This window comes from Dicentrarchus labrax, unplaced genomic scaffold, assembly GCF_905237075.1.
Source record: "Dicentrarchus labrax unplaced genomic scaffold, dlabrax2021, whole genome shotgun sequence".
Classification (NCBI taxonomy): Eukaryota; Metazoa; Chordata; class Actinopteri; family Moronidae; genus Dicentrarchus; species Dicentrarchus labrax.
The window spans coordinates 29819307-29839967 of NW_026136721.1; the positions used below are offsets into that span (position 1 = coordinate 29819307).

Here is a 20661-nt window from a genome sequence, read left to right on the forward strand (position 1 = left end):
ATGGTTGATTGAGTTTGTTGCTGTGTTTGTTTAAAACGCTTATTTTGCAATCTGTATGCTGCAGTAATTACCACTGACGTGCCCGGACCAAAGATAACAGAGGAGGAGTTGATGCAACTTTGAAGATAATTCTTAGTTAAAATTTAGGATAGTTTAAAGAAGGGGGGAGGGTGGGGGCTGTGTCAGTGTTTGGACATGTTTTTTTCCACTCATCCCTACCTTGCGGACCAATTTGGCAGATGGCAGAATTGTTGCCATTGTTAGGTGTCATGTTTAGATAGGCAGCGGTGAATGGAGGGACTGTCTCAGTTACATGGCCCATGTGAAATAGAGCATGACATGGTTGTCTTTCTTCTATATTGAAGTGCTGCTGGTGGTCAGCTGGTTAAGAAGCATATTGTGTGTTGCTTGCAGGCACGCTGAAGTGGTGATGCAGGAGATATAGTGTCATGTGCCATGATGCATAGTACAAATTAAATCAGATATAAAAATGTAGGCTGCAGAAATCATAACTGAGCCGGTAGTGTGTGCATAGACTTGTAATTGTTGTGTTCTTCGTCTAATGCCTCTTACTTATTTTGTGAACATTGACTTGTGTTTTGTATTTAAGTAGGGATCATATGTTTATCTTGGCTGCTGGTCTAAATAGGTGGCTTACAGCCCCCCCACTGAAGGTTTTCCCTCTCTTTTATCTACCTGTTTGAGTTGTCTGTTTTGTAAACAGACCCTTTTCATTAAATGTTTAAGATCCCTGCATTCATCTTAAAATCCCTGCAACTAGAATCCAATTCATTTACAAATTGTGCTGCTCCGCTTTGAATATTCCTTTTGTTTTTAATGGCTCACCTGCTGAAACGAGCAGCAACAGAATGTGTCATTGTTGTGCTTAATCAGCTGGAAAATCAGTTTTGTCTCAATCATTTGAGCCATTAACTTACTCGGCTTCAAAGGTGCTGGGTGCATTGTAGGATATAATATAGAATAAAACATGGATGCATCAATTGAAATATTTAAGCTGCAACCTGTAACTTTTTCCACATTAAGACAATGGATGAACAATACAGAACAATGATAGAATCAGTATATTACATTTTATGTTGAAGTATATATGATTAAGTACATTATCTTTAAAATTTACTTGAGAAACTGCAGAAACCATTGAAAGAAAACACATATAGATAGTACTATCTTTTTCTGGCTTGTCTTTAAATGAAATACCCGATAAATCATGATGCCTTATCGCACTGATCAAAAGATCCTTTTAAACATCCTGTAAATCCAATTTAGCTATAAACCAGTCCCACTCTTGCCTGCAAAGACATTTAAAGGGTAGTTGCTCGCTACCTCTGTAGAAACATATTCTATAACATTTGCTTGTTGACAAATTCTAATAGTCTCACAGTATATACTGTCATATATCTCTGCCTATGTTCAGGTTACAGTAGAGACATCTGATGTTGTGCTTTTAAAGGCGTCATTGTAACAGTACGTTCCTAAAGGTATGTGTTTTGCTCGGTACTTAACTAGAGTAGTTTGCAGAAGAGAGAAAATATGTCTAACAGATCAGGATTCATGGTAGTGTTAAAGACAGCCATCATGAAGCCATGATGTATCCATTAGGCCCCAGATTGTTCCTATGGAAACTGTATGTTCTGTGTTTGAAGAGACCAAAGCTTATCTCCGTAGGCCATGCATGGTGGGCACAACCTATGACACTGTAGTTAACAGTGTTTGAGCTGTTGTGTTGTGTGTTTCATTAAAATGTACGCGCTTTGTGCATGTTCAGTGTTTAGGATTTCCTGCAGTATTGCTGGCTTGTGTATTTCGAAATGTTCTGCTGTGTCCTCAAGTAATTGCCGAACAGAGCCTCATTTTGCAGACTGGACTTGATTATCTGAGAAAATGAGAAGACTACACACCATTATCACACAAATCAGGGTTTGATCCCAAACGCCGTCATTGTGACCATAATTAGATCGTCACCAATGACCTACCAAGTGCACTGCTGGTCAGTTTTGCTTTCAAGTAGAATTAACTTAACAAAACTCAGGACATGTTGACATGCACAGTGTAATCTGGTTAGGCAATAGGTTGAAGTGTGCACATGGTTGAGCGTAATTTGATTTTCCCAATAATTCAAGTTTACGTGATTTGTGCTGATTGTGTGAATATCTGGAAGGAGCCTTTTGTACTCTGGAACAAAGTAAGAGTAAGAAAAATGGAGGGACTTTGTTATGATAAATTACATCTTCATCCACTGTAAGCAGAGCATTGAAATTAGGTGATGGTGTATAGATATTTTATTAATACTGTCAGATTTTCTGTTCATAACTAACGCAAAACTATATCAATAACTAATGAATAAAAAAGTATACTCCAAATATAGTATGTAGAAGATACTGTGTACAGTGTACAAAGCACCTCTCCAAGATAAATGAAAAACCCAATTTCACCAATGTCATAACAACTTAATCGAACATAACAACATTATAACAAATTGTAACCGTATTACAAATTACTTAGTATTGTCATTTCTTCACAAACGCTGTATTCATTCAGTAACCCTGCATGCACAGTGTGAGCACATGTAGAGGACAACAAACTGGATGTTCATTGTTGTATTGTAAGAACTACAGTATACTCTGCCAGCACTGGCAGAAATTGCTGCCTGCTGTCTAACCCTCGGAGTCAGGGTGGAAAAGATGTGATGCCAGTTTTAGTTTCCCAAGGCTATTCCAGCTTTCTGCTTGGATTTCCTGGTTTATTTACAGTGAAATCATATTTTATGCAAAATAAAACCATTGACATTTCACGAAATAAAATACAGATGCATACTGCAACGTATCAGAGTAGTTGGTGGCGTATCAATGTGCATGATCAAACCTTGTTTATGAAAATCATCATAGTAGCCAGAAGTCTGTTTGGCATACAAGTAGATTTACATCCCACGTAGCCTTCCTCATATGGTTGTTTCTAGGCCACAGTGGAAATGTAAAATAAATGGGTTGTAGTTTGCTGTTTTGACCATATTAACTAAAGTATATTTTTCTTTATTTTCAGGTGGAGAAGGAACGAAGAAAAGACGGTCTTCCGTTGGAAGACGGGTAAGCTTTTTTTAGTTTAAACAGCATAAAACTGAAACCCTTTCTGTGGCTTTTTTTTTTTTCACACATTTGTAATGTACTTATGCTGGCTCAAACATCAGCCTGAATAAGTCACACATACAATCAGCAATTTTAAAGAATATTTCCAGATTTCCAGGTTTCCACCTGTTCATGAGTGGCACTTGGAAATGGGGAGAGACTTTCCACCAAGCCACATAATTACTAACAAACCCCAAACCAGATTGCATCATACTGAAGTGTTTTCTCCTGCATAGTGGAGACTAGAATTATACTGTAAGACACCGAATGAAAGCGGGGCTGTGGCGTGGGTTTGGTTTGTGAACAGCTCAATGGAAAAACAAGCCTACCTCTGCAAAAAAAAGTGCTCCGTTTCATGCAAACACATTTAACAGCCTACAAATGATCGTATTGCTCTGTTAAATGGTTAATTTAATATGCAGAATTAAACTGTATCTGTGCAGTGACATATTTTTGTATTCACACAGACGAATGACATGGTGTGGTTTCAGTTTAATAGTATTGAAGGCTTCTGAAGAGGCTTTTAAAAGTCCTCCCCTGTATGCAGGCTATGTTGTTTATGTTGGTGAGTGAGGAGGTGTGTGACAGAGAGAGTTTGGGGGTGTGTGTTAGAGAGGCACAGAACCAAATTCCTGACTAATTTTAGAACTCCTTGAAAGAAAAAGGAGGGGAGGTCTGTCTTTCCCAGCTGTTTTTTGTTCCTGCAGAAAAATGTTCAGCAAAATAGATGTTTGCAGGGAAATATCAACAATTTATGGTATTATCACAGAGCAATCTTTAGTTGTGTTTATCCCTCTTACTGATGTTGAATACATTTGTCCTTGCTTTTGCTCCTTGTTTGTGTTTCTAGTGAGGCAATGCCAGTAATGTAAAGACCCCAGCCGGTTATATATCTAAACTGGCTAAGTATGATCTCCACACTCAAGTGTTCCTTGCTTAGAAGTTTGTAACATAACAAATCCTGTGCAGTTTGATTGACTTGTCTCTGTAACATGTTTGTATTCCTCTACATGAGATTAACGGTACCTTATTCCTGAGTTATTGCATCAACCAACATGACCGTATCACACAGCTTTGGCTAATATGATCAAATTAGTTTAAGGTGCGAATTCAGAGAAGAGTTTGGCTAAAGCAGCCTTGGAAAAAGTGGCATATCCTGTAACTGTATGTAGGGGCTGGCCCAAACATTAAATAATCTTGGACTAAATAGTGCTTTTAAAAATGCTACGGCACTGTTTGATATTGCAATATATACAATTCTTGTAGTAAAAGTATGCCACCATTTTACACTTAACGGTTGGCTTAGTCGTTGAGGCTCGAAGGACATCACCATGGTGTCATCAGGGTTAGTTATCTGAACTTGGAAGTGGAGACTTAAAATTTACAACAGAAACCCTCTACGATTGTGGAGTTTAAAAGTTGTGGTACCAGCCAGGGTGAGTCTATTGGAAATGTGCTATCAGATTTGCATTATAAGACTCTAGATCCATGGGACTACCCATATCTGGGCCTTTGCTGCTTCGATTTTGACCTTTCTCAGTCTAGTCTAGTGAGTCCCCCAACTTTGTTCATCTGGTTTACATGCAGACAACTGTTGCTGAACAGTGTGGGAATATGGCTATTTTTAAATCCAGGGAGATTACAGGCAAAGAAGCTTCGTAGTGCTAGTTGACCTCTGGACCTCCAGAGTTGTGGGCTTTGAGGCCTCTCGTGTCTGGGTTATCAGACACTTGGCAGGCTTGCCAACACTCTCTCCCAGCCTAAAGAGCAAAACAGGCTGCTGATACAGAGGTTAATGATATCTCTTTCAGAGTCCACAGTGTTCTGTCAAAATGTCTTAGCTCTCGCCTTGTCTCTTAAGTTCTTTCTACTCCACCACAATCATGCCTGCTCCTTTTAGTCTGTTAATTTAAAAAATATCTTCCTGACACCTACTCTATACCGTGGCACAAGTATTTCTGTGCCGTGTGGCTTTAATTCAAATGTTACTCTTATTTTTTCCTGATCTCCTGCAAACACCTGTGACCTAAACTCTCGACTGGTCCTAACCTTTCCCCTGGAGCAGGGTTGAGGTCACTGCTAACATTGACTTTATTTGAGTTAGATCCAGGGGATCAAATAGCACCAAACATAACTTGTTATTTTTGTACTGTGGCAGTGGACAGAACCCTTGGACTACAGCTCAGTGGAACACTTGTTGAGAGGCTGAGGTTTTCTTTAGGGGCAGCTGCTGTTGAATTCAGAGAAAATGCAATGTTTCTAATACATTACTAAGTAAATGCCCTCCTCCACCTTTTAAGGAAGTACATAGGAACCTGAGACTACTAACCATTACAGAGAGTGCAGCACATTTTCCACTTTACATTTTAACACTGAATATGGATTATAAATATTGAAGCTAATTAACTGTAACAATATGTACATTTTAATTAGGTAGTTCTTTCATACATATTTTCTTTTACAACTGTCATAATAATAATCAGTTTTTAATTAATCAGATAAGTGGCAATTCAGTGTAATGTTGAAACTGCTGACTTTAGATTTCAACAACAATACTTGATATTTATGAACTGTCTACCGTCACACAACTGCAGACAAACTCATTTCACCTTAACATTTGACCTCTCATAAGCAGCTTTTCTGCTGTGACTGACACCCTTTGAAGTTATGCTGTTGGACAAGTTATGAATTAATAAACAATTAGAACTGCAGAGAGCATGGGAAAGACACACACTTGTTATGTAATAGGAGACAGTGTCCTTCTTATCAAGTCAAACTCCACTGCCAGTTTATTTGTTGCTCTGTGTGTTAAAGTATTGGCATTTGTCATCATGAGCTAAATCTACAGCAGGGAGAAAGATATATGGGTGGTAAACCATGAGGCAGTGTGACAGTTCAGTCCTTAAAAGCAAGTGGTTGAATAGCTATAAATGGTTGAAAGAGTAGGTGTGTGTGAATTATAATAGACTGAAACTTATTGTTGGTGACATCTGCCTGCAAATAATGTCAACTGTTTGACAGCAGTGTGGCTCTATCTCATTAGTGTCATAAAATAAAAAGGCGAGTGAAGGGATTTTGTTTTTGTTTTACTTGTGCTTCTGTTTGTGCATCTGGTTCACTCTGTGACCTCTCGACTAGGATGTACACTGTGACCATATAGACCTCAGTATTCATTCATTTGGCAGTTGCTTTTGAAAGCAAGCGCAAGAGCAAAAAGTGCATCCTTCTCAAACATGCAAATGACATACAGTACTACAGTACAAATGTTTGTTTGATCTGTGTGTGTTAATCAGGTTTTGTTTACACTGAAAATTTGATTTTATGTTTTTTGGACGTGGGGGTGCTTATTTTCACAGTTCCTGCCATTTCTATTCTACCAAGTTGCGTTCAAGTTTTTCATTACCTCTATCATCATTACAGCAGTATCTGCAAAGGAAAATGGCTCTTGCAGTTAGTGGATGTCTTTGTGTGTACATTGTTGTGTGTTGCAAGCCCCCCTTACCAGTTGTGGATTATTACAGTTCAGTTTAGCCTGAAGTAAACTGTTGGTTTACATGAAGACTGAGCAGATCGTGTCTGTTTGTCTTTGCTATCTTGATGCTTATTGGGCCAAAAATCAGCACCTATTGATTGGCCATAGCAGAAGGAAGATAAAGGATTGCTTGGGGGTTTTCGTTTTTTTCAGTGCCCTTTTCATTTCCGTTTTCTCAGCAATGGCCCCCTTTTTGCTTCCTTTTCAGCTGACTACATATGTAGAGCGGCTGCTCAATAAGTAATACATGTCAGTAGAACATTTTGGCACAGGTGGCAAGTTATCTATGTATGTGGATTTCGATGTAAAATAAAATACAACCAGCAAACATTTGCAAACCATTTTTAGCTTTCCTCTGCTGTAAAGACTCTTCCCTGAAAGCTACAGCACCATTAGTTCTCTTCATACAGAATTAATAATGCTTGATGCATACAATTTTTCAACAGTTCAGTATGTAAAGCTTGCAATTTGTCTCGCAGAAGTAGACTAGAAACACTAGCTGCACTTATCAAAACAAGATACATGTCTTTACACCACCCTGACCTTCCTGTAAACTGTGACTGTCCACACTGTCAACAGATTGACCTGAGATCAGTCTGATATCCTGCACAACGTCACATCAAGCTGGCCTCAGCAGTACTAAAGTTGCTCTTGATGGTGACGTATTTTGTTTTTACAAGAAATAGCCATGCTAGAAAGCAGTTACATTTGCATTGGCTTCTATTAAGCTGTAGTCTATACATTTATACAAACAGGTAATTATATGTAGGAATGTTTATAGGAAAGAGGGTGGAGAGCCGCTACAGCATTTTAAATGAGATTGGCATATTAGATTGCAGCCTTAACAGGAAATTTCCACTCAGAACATTTCCTAACATTTGCATTGATTATATAACCTTGTGTATTGTACTTGTCCATGTTGTGTATGCATGTTCACCACTGGAAGTCCATACAGCACTGCCCTGTAATATAAATGACATATGTAAAATATTGGGCATGCTTTGGACATGAGCCTCTTTAATCTTGGCAGAGAGCAGACTACTTTAGCATTGAAAGGTCTTGTTATTTTTGTTGGACATTTTTCCCCAAAGTCTTTCAGCACAATATTCAATCACAAATTATCATTGTTAGTGAACAGAAAAAATGCTTGCATGTCTTTGTTCCTTTTTTAGAATGAGACGTTAAAGCAGTTTGACAGGGAGTTCTGGTGTTTTTGTAATAACAGACTCATTGTTCCACATTCAGTCATGTAAATCCCATTGCTGCTTCCTTCTAGTTTAGTTGCTTTATGAGTTGTCCCAGCAGTGGGACAATGTTTCAGCAATCATGTATCTCACCACAAAACCTGCATGGTTCCTTATTCATGCTGTAAACTGTAATCAACTATTAGTAATTTGCACAATAAGACCTTCTTGTTTTAATGTTTTTACAAAAGAAATCATGGTTTTAAAAGAGGTGAGATCAATGAGTTAATTAAACAATTCATTTTCAACAACAAAAATCAGGATGATAAGCCAAGGCACAGCTAGTTTTAATGACAAACATACAGACAACAAACAAAAGATTAAAGCCAGATATGCCAGGACAGGTTTTTGGGGGGTTTTAGTTAATGTGTGATTAATGCTCCTGTATCTTAAGTTACTCTTTAATTTGGCGGTAGCATGTCTTTTTCTGATCTGTTTTAGCCAAGATAGGTGGCTACAGGTAAGGGTTAAATAACACACTAGACTCTATTGCATCCTGTGTAGCACTCGTGAAAGCACATCAATGCTACATCAATAGCAATCCAGTATTTTAAAGGGGTGATCTATGTCAACATTTTAGCCTTGGTCCTTCCTCTTGCTTGCTTCTGTAGGTCAGCAGCTGTGTGAGTCTTCTGTCAACTGGGTTCAGTCTTGTTTTCATACATGCACACACATACATGCACAACCCCAAATCGCTGCTGCTTCCCTGCTTTAAGGCACCCCTCATTAGCACAGGATGTCACACACATCATCACCAATAAAAACACAGTGCATCTCCAAAAAGAACTTCTAGAGAAAGAGAAAAGAGTTTCCTGTTTTAAACCTGAGTTATGGTTGGTCGCTTGAATTCAGCATTGCTCACATGCTGTGCAAAGCAACATAGATTCTATATGCACCCGCTATGTTGGTCTACAGTGGGAAGTCTTTTATATGACATTGATATCGGCCCGTTGAGGGGGAAGTACATTCAGGTGCTAAATATGATTCATAACTAATTAAAAATAATACTACAGCCATACAAATTTTGTTAGAAATCTTCAATCTATGAGCCCAGTTTCAAAAGATGGTGTGTCGTGGTTCAACCTGATGTAAAATCTTAGACGTGAATACAAATTTTATCAACAGCTTATTTAGGGAAAATAAGACTTTTGGACCATGATCTAATCTAGAGAGAGGCTAAAGGGGCCTTTTTTATAATAGATTTTCCACTAGATGCAGCCTCTGAAGCCTCTTAGTCTTTCGTGTTAGAACGCACTACATTTGACACATTCAACAAAACGTTTGTTTCCTAGTTGCAACCTTCAGCCAAATGTGTAATTATTTTCATATGCAAAAGACTTCATTTGATTATGATCCATGACCACGGGCACTTGCCTCCCCTCTTCGTGTGATAGTCATCTAATTTCTGTGCTGGCATGATCCTAGTCCCTTTGTTAGGCAGGGAATAAGTGGTTTGTGAAGCGGCCTGTGGCAATAATAGTTCAGACTGTAAATTCATCCCTGTGAACTGTCACATGCTGCGTTGAAAAGGGACACAATGTTCTTGTCTTAAGGTGTTCTTAAATATCCAATCCATGTTTTTCATCTTAGGTTTTTTAAGCTTTTAGTGAAACTGATTCATGTACTGTGTTTTGGCTTTATATTCTCTTATTATTTCTCTCCACCAGCTCCTCTCCATATACACGGGAGAATGGGAGGCCCTTGCATTTTCAGCCCCCAGCGCTGGAGTTTGGGACACAGTAAGTACTGCTCTCACTTCCTAGTTTAATTTAACATGCCTTAACAAGCATGGATGTCATTCATAACGTGTTGAGTATGATGAAACTATTAAACGCCCAGTAACAAAATGTACTTAATTTTGTCATCTCGGCCTTGAGTGATGTGGAAAACTCCACCGACTTAATTTAACCTGAGTTAAAATAAGATGATGGCATCATAGCCAAGTGAGTTGTCGCTGTGATGTTTGCTACAGAAAGGGCAGATTTCATAAAGCAAGGGGCCCTTCAACCTTAAGGCAGGATATCCAAGTATGGCAGTGAGCTCCCTTTCCCAGCATCTACATGCATACTGGAGAGGGTTGACCCCAGTCAAAGGGGTCAAGAACATCACTGTTTGCCTCCATGCTCCCAAAACAGCCAGAATATCAGATGTAATGCTGTGGTTGGACAGCAGTCAGCATTGCTTCTGTTGAAAGTCAGAAGCAGCATCTATTTTTGAGTGTTTTGTATCTTACATTTGGAATGCAGAAAGCAGGCAAATGACCAAAATTCCTAATAGTATTGGATAAATGTTTGGACACTGTTCTCATATTCCTGTTTTGATCTCAACTGATATTTCAAAGTGGACAAATTAGTTTTCAATACCGTATTAAAGTTTGGTTCCCAGCCCTAGTTCAGTTACACAAGTAATCCTGAAGATGTGACTATAGAAAGTTTGTTATTTTGCATAGCAAAAACAATGACGGTTTAATTAATACATTTTAAATTCTAAATTAAACTTTAAAAAGTAAGCTAAATGTTGAGCTGATCTGAGTAACCCAACAAGACAAAAATAAACTGATATGAAATGACTGCAAAGTTTGATTGACTAAATTAAACTGAACAGCAAATGATCAACCACACCATTTTATCTGTTAGGTTTGAGCGTGCTCAACTGTCTGGCTCACTGGTGTTTATTGATGATTTTACAGCCATTATCTGCAGCAGACTGCATTTTGATGTGGTTAGGCCGCAGTGTGACAATTAATCAAAAACACTGTACACTGTGGAAAGAAAAAGGTAGAAACTATTTAATTAGACTACTCTATATCCTCGGTGATATTCTGTTTAGCATGCATTGCATTTGCTTAAAGTGAAAGTGAAGTCACAAGTCACAGACTGTCACAAACAAACAGGAAGTGAAAGACTTTCAGTTGAGGCTTCACTGAACATCACAAATGAAGATGTCTAGAATCTAGAAATGATACGTTGCAGATTACAACTTTATCTTGGGTAAAGTTATTTTAATTTTTCCCCTTCAGTGTTTTACTCTGCTTAAATCACCTGCCTAAATTACAACAAATGACTTATTCTGTTTAGTACTTGAATTACAGCTAAAATCTGCACTAAAGATAGAAACATTTGAGAAAATTCTGTACCTTCTTGTCAAATAATTATACTCTAGAGCGCCCAGATTGTGGATTGTGAATCAATATAGACTTACAGCCTATATGTGCTGAAAAAAACTGCTGCTGTTTTGCATCTTGTCTGCAGAGAAATGAGGCGTGCAATAAAGATGACATCCTACCATACATAAAATAAATAGTCAAGTTAAATTACTGTAAAATAATATTTATTTATATTACACTATTTCATGACAATTCATGAAAAATCACACACTAATTACATCAGGGTTCCTCCTCAAGCAAATTCTTTGTTGGTGTTTCACTGTGTTCACCTCTGTTAAAACACAACACACTGACTGTTAACCCGATTTCACACATGCATAGCTTCAAAATGGGATTAGAATTGTCTTGTGATAGCTTAGCATCTTGATATCATTGCTGATAAAGACACGTGAAATATCAGAGGACGCACATTTGGTCTTCTCAGATAAAACAGAAACACATTGCACCAACATGCCAAATTGTTGTCATTAAATATCTTTTGGAAGTTTTCGGATCAGATTCTGCTGCATGCTAACAAAATATGTGCTGTCCCAGCAGTTGACAGCAACATTGCAAATATTAGAAAACCTTGCAGACAAGACGAGTACATACAAGTGCTTGGTCAACATTCGATCATTAGACTAAAGGGGCAGATTGGAATAACAAGTTCTTCTAATAGGACTTCTAGTAGCTTGTTGTTACATTCCAAAAATAGTTCCTACTGCTTCACTGCCAATTGCATGTTGTGACCGCAGTGTCCATGAAGCATTTTCAGACACCATTTTGACAATTGTCAGTGTGTATGGGGAGAATTCTTCCAAGTATTTTGAAGTTATTGGCAATTGCCTCCAAAGTGCAGCAATATAATCACTGACTGAAGAATAACAATGTAGTTTATTTTAGCTTAATTCAAGTTGTCATCATTTGTTCACTGACAAGAGTTAAAAGCAAGAAAAAAAAAACTGATGTGTGTACATTCCACTTTAAAAAGTTATGTATTGAGTGTGAACACAAACACAACCAGTAACAACTTTACAATATAATGAAATGCAATACAACAACATAAACTCTCAGGCACTGAACAATAAAAAAATCAAAGTTGTAGTATTTGTTGCAGGGCTGCAGGATTGGATTTCAGTAGTAGAGGTTACTGTTACTACCCTTACTATATCCAAAGGAATAAAACTATCATTACATTAAGCCATACATGCACATTGCAAGATTATCTCTAAGACCTAGTTAACGTGTAATTAAGCCCACATGAAAGTATCTCAGATCCCACCTCAGTCAGCCATACAGTATATGGTTAGTGTGACACCCTTCATAAATATTGGTACACATTTTTATATCACCTTGTTATATTAGTCCCCTTGTGAGAACACAGCAATTGGAACATGAGGTTATAAACAGAGATTAGTATTTTAATTGAATTGGAAATATAATTTAATTAAGTTGATGTGCCTGTGGAAAGGGTAGGGTAAGAGGTATTCATTTGGTTGCCTTAGTTAGGGTGTGCGACCAGTCAAACAATGTTGAATAGTAACATGTCACTGTAATAGATTATAGCAGAAGTGGCCAAACCCAGAGAGCTAATCTCTGTGCTCATGTAACCCAAAGCCTTTTCATAGCCATCATTATTTCCTTATTTGTATATGTGGTTTTACTTCTGACACCCTGGCCTTTCTCAGATTAAACATGAAGAGCTCATACTTGTTACCCATCTGTTTACAGAGCAGCAAATGGCTGATTATCCTCTCATAGCTTTCCAATATTGACAGAATGCAAAACACTAGTTATTCAGTGACTCCCAGGACTTACTGCACTCACTGAATTACCAGGCTAATCTTAAATTTGTAAAGACTGACACACAGGGTGGATTAAAGTTTCATCTTCCTAGTTTTGATCTACATATTAGATGTGACCTAAAGAATTAAGATGTTTGTTCACATTAGTTTCTGTGTTACACATAGTAATATTGCAATATTTTCTTGTTTGGTGCATTTATATATGAACTTTAACTTATGGTCCTGTGACATGGAGAAATGTTGCTTGCTAAATTTAACATTAACCACCACAACCACTCCAATCCTAATGGGTTAAATGAGCAGCAGAAGGATCAAATTTAGTCGAAGGCCTCATGAATAAGGTAACTCATAGAAAATTGTGTGTCAACAATTTGGTGCTCTTAAAATGTGGGCACCACATTTCTCAGCGGACAGTGGAGCTGCCTGGTTAAAGGTTTCGTTGAGTGTCTTATTTACGATGCTGTTGCGTCTTGTCTTTGCAGGCCGCTGGGGCTGGCGAGAGCTGAAACCATATATATACACAACCCCAGCCAGGAAGTTCCTGTGACACTGCTGTCAATGTTTACATCCAGCAGGCATTTTTACATACCTTTCTTTCACAGAAGAGTAAGTTCAGCTGCACAATATTTTTCCAAGTAGTAATGTCATGTTTTAATTCCTTTCTCAGTTGTGTGTCTTGTCTTTGTATAATTTCTGAAGTAATTTATCTTGTGTGCTCTCTGTCCCTAGGTGATCCCACCCAGAGGGAAGGCATCTTTTAAACTAATTTTCCTTCCGTCGGAGGAGGGCAATGTAGAAAACACATTATTTATAAACACATCGGCCCATGGGCTGCTGTCATACCAGGTCAGTTCCATTAATACACCTCCTGTATGTATGTATGTATGTATGTATGTATAGTCTCAGACCATGTTCTGTTGGGATAAAAGTGAAATCCTGCACCGTAATGCAAGTGTACCTTCTCCTTTAGCTTTAATCTCCAGATAATCTCCGGATTGTAGAGTGACATATGCTCACATGTTGGTTGTGTTACCAAAAAATGTGCCCTTGGAATGGCAAGAGTTTTATAAATCAAGTTTAACTCCTATCAAACTTTGTTTTTCTTTAAAAAAAAATTGCGATCCAAAATAGGACCAGACTGCTGCTCAGTTATAGCTGGCATCCACCATGTTTGTTTTCACTTTTCATCCCACATGCACATGCTCATAAACAAGGGAAGTAAAAAAAATATTGCTTATGCTAATAGAAAGTCCTTTTTATTTACTTTTTAAAAAACGTTTCTCTATATATTGTATGATCAGGAGCTGAAAAGTAAAATCTATGTCACAGAAACGGTGGTGTTCTATTTGTTTCCACTTAAAATCTATTTATTCAATACTTCACTATTGCCTCAAGCAAAAAAAACACCCGTTTCACACAAGTGGAGCTTTTGTTCTTACAGCTTTTGTTATGACATTGTAAATGTTTGCTTTGATGCTTTTACTTCACCTTGGTACACCCATTTATGTTCACTCTGTTACTACTATAATAAAAATGCAGTCTGGAAATGTGCATTCACATGCTTCAAACTGCTGTATTGCATGTCGCATGTTCATGAGGAGTTAAAATGTTTCGTCTGGGAAGTCAACCACCCTGGAACCAAATAAGTATTGCCTATGGGGATTTACTCCAACTACATTAGAATGTGTATTATAGCTTTGTTGTGTTTGGTAGTTTCCCTGTCACATTAAACCTGCAGCACAGTGTTTCTCACATGTAGCTTATTAATGGCAGACAAACACACCCAAACACACAGACACTTGGACTCACAGACACTCAACAGTGCCACTCCCTTCACATGCTTCAAAGACATCTAAATGTTTCAGTCATCCACTTGTTTTTGTGTGAGGCCAATGACACAAATCTTTGACACATTCTTCTCAAACATTTGCCTGTGAACTATTTGTGTTAGTCATTGAAATATGCTGCCATAAAATTATGTTATATGGCTTTGGTGCTCAGTACGACTGTAAGAAGAAACAACCACTAGTTAGAAGAAGTACAGTTTCATATTTAGGTTTCTTGGTGTTCAGAATATTTATTGGTATCTTTAGTCAGTAGTTTGTTTTCAGTCTCAAGCTGGTCCCCTGTAGCATTGGAAGTCCTCTTTAACCTGCAAAATATTGTTTGCAACTTTGTTTTTGTTTTTTTCACCAAAAGGAAGGTGGATGACAGTTCGATATAATGTTTGTTTGGAAAATGCTACATCCATTATTGGCAATTTATCTTCTTTTTCTTTATTCATAATCCACAAAACATCCGCTACCATGTTACAAACTGCAGCAGAAGTTCAGCCCAGGTCCACTAAATGACACTACTCCCTTTGTGTGCTTGTTCACTGCCTGGCCTTAATAAAATGCACGTGGTGTGTTGAGAATCCTTCTAAATATTAACTGTTCCTTTTCCAGGTATTTGGTGTGGGAGTTCACCAGGGTTCATTAAAGTCTGTCCAAAGAAAGGATAGTCTGCTCATATTCCCTCACATCCAGAGCATTAAGCTGACCCAAACTCAGGTATGTATTTAAATGTCTGGTTTGTGCAGGCCATGCATAGTAGTTTGTAACAGTTCATCATTGGAAACAGCTGATTTCCCCTTTCCTGCCTGATAAACAGCCAGCCATATACATACACACAGAGGCTTTGTGATATACCCTGACAAGCTCTTGCTGTCATGAAATTACTGAATGTGTGCGCAGTCAGCACGAAGGACGTCACCAAACAATCACTTTTTTTTCTTGCTTAAAAGTGCGACCGTTTGCTTGTTGTGTATAACCACAAACACACCATTTGAAATTATACAAGCTTTGTACAATCATTCATTTTAACACACGTTTGAAAGCCATGAAAAAACACGAAAACCAATGACAAATTAGTGCACGGTTTTAGAAGCGAGCCAAAGCATTGAAAGTGTGAGCAGCTATGCGCTCGCCTCCACAACAGGAAGTGGGGTGGCAGTTGCAAAATGTCAGCTTGGCCAAGTGCAGAGAGACTTCGGCTCTCATAATCACTCAGACTGCTGCTTATGTTGAATGCAGCCTTTTGTCCTCTGAGCAAGCTCACCGTTTCAACATATGGTTATCCACGTATTCAGTATACCTCCTCGTAGGATTCATTATCAATAGGTACACTACAAATTCATTTCTCCTTTTTCTTTCTTATGTCCACCTTTTGCTACCGTCATTTTATTTGCTGTTGTACAGTTCACTTTTATTTGTACAGCACTGCAACACAAATCCAACTGTTTTTAAATGTGCTAAATGAATACATTTGACAGTATTTAAACTATATTAAAACTATGTTTAAAGATTGCTGGAGTTTAAAACCGAAGAGTGTTCAGCTGTCTGTGTTTGCAGACCTGTAAGTGTAGTAATTATTCTGCTCTTTTTAATTGGCTCAATAAGGGACATAATTAACCAAAGCTGTTCTCTTGAAGTATTGAATTACTATAATGTGCAGTGCATGGCAAGCACCACTAGAGTTCAGTCAAGTGTGACATTGTACTAGCCGTTGATCATTGAAGGCCTTGTATATAAAATAAAAAAGATGAGCACCCAACACCTTGCTGATGTTTCTATGTACTCTTGTTTTTTTTTAACCCCTGATTACATGGCCTGTCATGCTGTTTGTCCTGCAGGAAGATGCTTCCAACATCACTATACTGGGTCTACTCCTGGAGGGCAGCTTACCGAAGAGTTTGTTCAACAATCCTCAGGTACTTACCTCCCATTTATTTAAAGATCCCTTTTGCACTTGTTGCATATTTGATCATGATTTGCTTACAAACAACTTGTAACATCATAATCAAATGTTATTATTTTGTATGAATGAAACGTGAAAGCTTTAGAAGGGAGGGTATGAGATAGACTAAACATACACTGTTTTTAGTTTGTTTCTACTTTGTGAGTCTTTCTGACTGCTCTCATCACTCCCACTCTCCCTAAGTTTTAGAGTAGCTGGCCTTCTGCTCAAACAGACAGCCTGGCTCGTCATCTGAGCACCTTCTGTTTTCTCCACAACCCCAGAGCAGGGTGAGGTCTCTTGCCAGAATTTTAATTGCTTTCTCAAGAGATTCTATAATTGACGCGTTGCTCCCAGTGCTCATGTGGCGCAATACACATGATGCAAGAGGTGGCTGCAGACAAGCTAACTATGTCGTTATAATTATAACTATATAACTGAAATACGTTCTTTTGCATGCGTGTCCCAGCTGTGACCTTCGGCTAGTAATCTGAGATCAACACCTGTTCCTCAGTTCTTTGCTAACAAAATCGAGAACTGCCCTTTGGATAGCGTCGATGCTGCTCACAGATTAAATGAGCCTTACAGGAAGTTAGCAGTAGCCTTGGTTTCAAGGGATTAGGTTTGCTATTGCATCCTTGAGCTTCCGTGGCACTAAGCCAGGGGTTCTGTCTGCGGGTCGTCAAGTGCTGATTCACCCTCTGAGACACGCCCTGGTTTGCAGTGAGATTTGCACTCTCCCAGTACTGATTTGTCAGCTTCAATCAAATGCTAGTCACAGGGTGGGGGGTTAGTAGTGGGTTACTGCCTGCTTGTTTCTGTCTGTCACAGCAGGGTAAATAACTCGCACTATTCCAAAACAATTTGTTTTATTTACACTGTTGCTTCGACAACTTGTTCGTTTGTAAAATGTATACATTCTTTGTGTCTTAACATCCAAATTGCCATTTTTTGTTTATTTGCCTTTTTTTTTTATCTCAGTTCATGTCTGTTCCTATTTACTGAATTTCTTATCTCTTGAATTACTCCTCATTGTTCTCATGCTTCTCCTTCTGCTTGGTGCGTGACTGGTATGCCTTTCCTGTCCAGTCCCAAGGGTCCTGCCTCCAGAGTGAGGAGCGCCTCAGTCTGCAGATTAATCTGTCGGCGCGTGGTGACCGGCCCGCTGACCTGGACAAGCTCAAGCCTTACGTCATTGAGCACATTTTGGTGCTGCTGGTGGCCCCCAGTGCTGGACAGGCTGCAGTAGGTGGGTTTGTTTGACCTGTCTGAAGCTGTGTGAATGTGAAAGTGTTGCACAGCATCCCTTAAAGAGACCAAACAGCTTAATTCTGATTGTCCTTTATGATGATTATACTATGGTGTGGAAAGAAAGAGAAACATCTAACTTCACGCAAGTGTACTTCTGCATCTTCTGCCTCTGCTTAAATTACCTCAGCAAAAGTTGAAATGTTTGAAATCATGTTTACATTTTGAGTCTAGAGGTAGACTTAATGAAGCTTTACTCAAGAAATCTGTCTCTTCCTCAGCATGCAGGTTTCAGCAGGTTCTCTTAATGACATATAAAGAATGTAGGGCAGACCTTTCCATATCAGAACATGTAGATTTGTATATCCATCAGGATCACCTAACTGTAAATCTATCCATACGTTTACTATGGTATACTGTATGGACACTGGTTTTATTTGTCTGATTTTCTCTTCTACAGGGGAACCAAAAATAGGAGTTTATATGTTAAATTCTGGAGGCATGAAGCTCTATGTAAAGGTGAGGTGTTTTTCTTTGTTTTGCTATATCATGGGAATTATAGGTAGCAATTTAGAGGCTTTGACGAGATGATTTATCTCCCCAGGACATGCAGGTGCTATCAAAAGTGGAGGCCAGCCTGGAATTTAATCAGGTTCTTCTGAGACCAGAAGCAAAAAACTTCTCTGAAGTGGCTACACTTGCCTGCAGAGGTGAAAATTAATTTCAGTTCAGATCGTTTCTTCTCATTTCATATAATCTTGTGCAATTGCATTTGACCCAAATGTCTTGCAATATTTCATCACCTTTTGTTTTCGAATTCAGGTTCATTGCCTGGTCATGGAAGGAAATGTGCAAGTCATATCAGTTTAAAAATTCTGGGAAATCAGACAACCTACGGCTTCCCTGGACTACATATCACACACAGGTAATATTGAGATTTTTTAGTTAGTGACACGTACACATATTTATTGTCCCTGTTGTGATGAAGAAAATTCTATTACAGCAACTGTTGAAACACTAAATGCTTAGAACATTACATTAACCGGTAATACTGAATAACTGAGTATTGTGATGTAATTTTAATATGCAGACGTACCGAGAGGGATTTGTTCAGCCTATTCCAGGTGAAACAAAGAGGGGCAGACCAGGTGGACCTGTGGCTGACAAACTCCCTCCTCCTGCCCTTCACTGTGATGAATGCCAGCCTCTCACAGAGGCTGCAGCGAGTAATGAAGGTATGCACCACTGCCTCATGTAATGATAGTAAGCATATCTGATTACAGCAATCTTTTTCTTAGTTTAGGCCAAGTGAATTCTGACATTGTCAAAGCACTCTGCACCTCACCCTGTTATCATAAAGATCCCAAGTTCAGGCAAGATTTGACACTAATGTCTCTGCTGCCCCCTGTCTCTCAGGTGGTGAACTTCAGCAGTCCACTAACTGTTCCCCAAGGCTGCTGGCGTATCCTGTCCCTACAGCTGCTCAGCAGGGCCCTGCCTGTCAACCAGTTGTCCACCCTGAGCCTTCATACCAGCCTGGGCACAGCCCTGCACATTCCCCTTTACTTTAACTCTACTCCTTTCAAGGTAAAATACCAGCTCTAGTGGCTAGTTAGTAGTGTGTTGGAGTTGGGGATCAATATATAGGATCAGATGTGGTAAAAGATGTGTCTGTCAGCAGGGGGAAGTGGTGTTTGAAGGGGAACGAGCCTGTGGACGACCTTGCCCACTCAGATTGTCTGAAACAGGTGAGACATGGCACCTCACAAAAGAAAAAGAAAACGTTGAGTTTTTAATTGTTCATTTATCGATTGTTTTTCCTCTAATGTCCCATCAGGTCGTGCAGAGTGGCAGCGTTCCCTCCTCCCAGACTTTCCCCCCTCATCTTGGGACATAGACAGCAAACTGGCTGCTGAGCTCTGCTCTCGATGGCAGAGCCACAAAGAAAAACTGCCTTGCAGGTCAGTCTTTAATGCAACACACAGATTTGTTTTTCATGCCATTGTGTGTCTTGTAATCCATCATTACACAACTTAACATCAATTAATCTTGTAAATAATTTTTTTCTTCTCAGGTGGCCCAGACTCCCTGTAGAGACGTCCTTTCCTCTGGACTTTGGTGCTACACCCGTCAATGAAAGCAAGGTGGGCAACACTTCATGGTTACTCTGTAAAAATGGTGTAGATATCATTTTTATTAAAGCTGGATTTACAATTTGTGACATATGTCTACATAAAAAAACTGTTTTTATTTGTTTCAGGTTAAGACGTTTATGCTGAAGAATCCTTCCTCTTCTGTGATTTCTGTAGAGATTCGAATGCTCTCCCTTTACCCTGCTCCCCTGGATGCTCTGGACCTCCTAACCAAATGGTATGCTGTCAAGAGTATACGTTTGATAGTAAAGATAATCATTTAACTACAGTTGTTTTGTGCCTCAGCTGCTGGAGCATTGTACAGTGTTGCTCCAGAACTTTCCTCTGGTTGGTTTGTCAAACTTTTTTCTGTTTTGATTGGCAGGTTTAATATCAGCCCTCTCTCTGTCAACATCAGCACTACAGAGTTTTCTCTAATGGCTTCTCCCCCAAAGGTAAATCCTGAGAACACTCCTGGGAAACAAAGCTGTGTCACTGTTTAATCTTTTAGTATTTACTCATTGCTTTTTGGATTCCAACGTGTAATACTGATCTAACTTTATTGATTCATTAAATACTTGGGACAAGACTGTCATTGTTGTTGTGCTTCAGTCTGTGTTGCTTTCTCTCCAAAC

At 38.8% G+C, this 20661-nt stretch overlaps 1 protein-coding gene across 6 annotated transcripts in view; it reads left to right on the top strand.

Moving 5' to 3' along the window:
• tmem131l (transmembrane 131 like) overlaps positions 1 to 20661 on the top strand; it is a 29618-nt gene that overhangs the window by 1975 nt on the left and 6982 nt on the right. For 4 of the 6 annotated variants that reach the window (XM_051384335.1, XM_051384336.1, XM_051384338.1 and 1 more), the window contains 17 exons: positions 3061 to 3104; positions 9587 to 9658; positions 13352 to 13475; positions 13599 to 13715; positions 15317 to 15421; positions 16543 to 16620; positions 17736 to 17895; positions 18355 to 18413; positions 18499 to 18604; positions 18717 to 18819; positions 18985 to 19129; positions 19311 to 19481; positions 19573 to 19642; positions 19732 to 19855; positions 19969 to 20038; positions 20155 to 20264; positions 20412 to 20481. In XM_051384335.1, the coding sequence (XP_051240295.1) occupies positions 3061 to 3104; positions 9587 to 9658; positions 13352 to 13475; positions 13599 to 13715; positions 15317 to 15421; positions 16543 to 16620; positions 17736 to 17895; positions 18355 to 18413; positions 18499 to 18604; positions 18717 to 18819; positions 18985 to 19129; positions 19311 to 19481; positions 19573 to 19642; positions 19732 to 19855; positions 19969 to 20038; positions 20155 to 20264; positions 20412 to 20481 (1728 nt within the window). The remainder of the gene's footprint in view (positions 1 to 3060; positions 3105 to 9586; positions 9659 to 13351; positions 13476 to 13598; positions 13716 to 15316; positions 15422 to 16542; positions 16621 to 17735; positions 17896 to 18354; positions 18414 to 18498; positions 18605 to 18716; positions 18820 to 18984; positions 19130 to 19310; positions 19482 to 19572; positions 19643 to 19731; positions 19856 to 19968; positions 20039 to 20154; positions 20265 to 20411; positions 20482 to 20661) is intronic. The other 2 variants (XM_051384337.1, XM_051384333.1) reach the window with 1 other exon arrangement.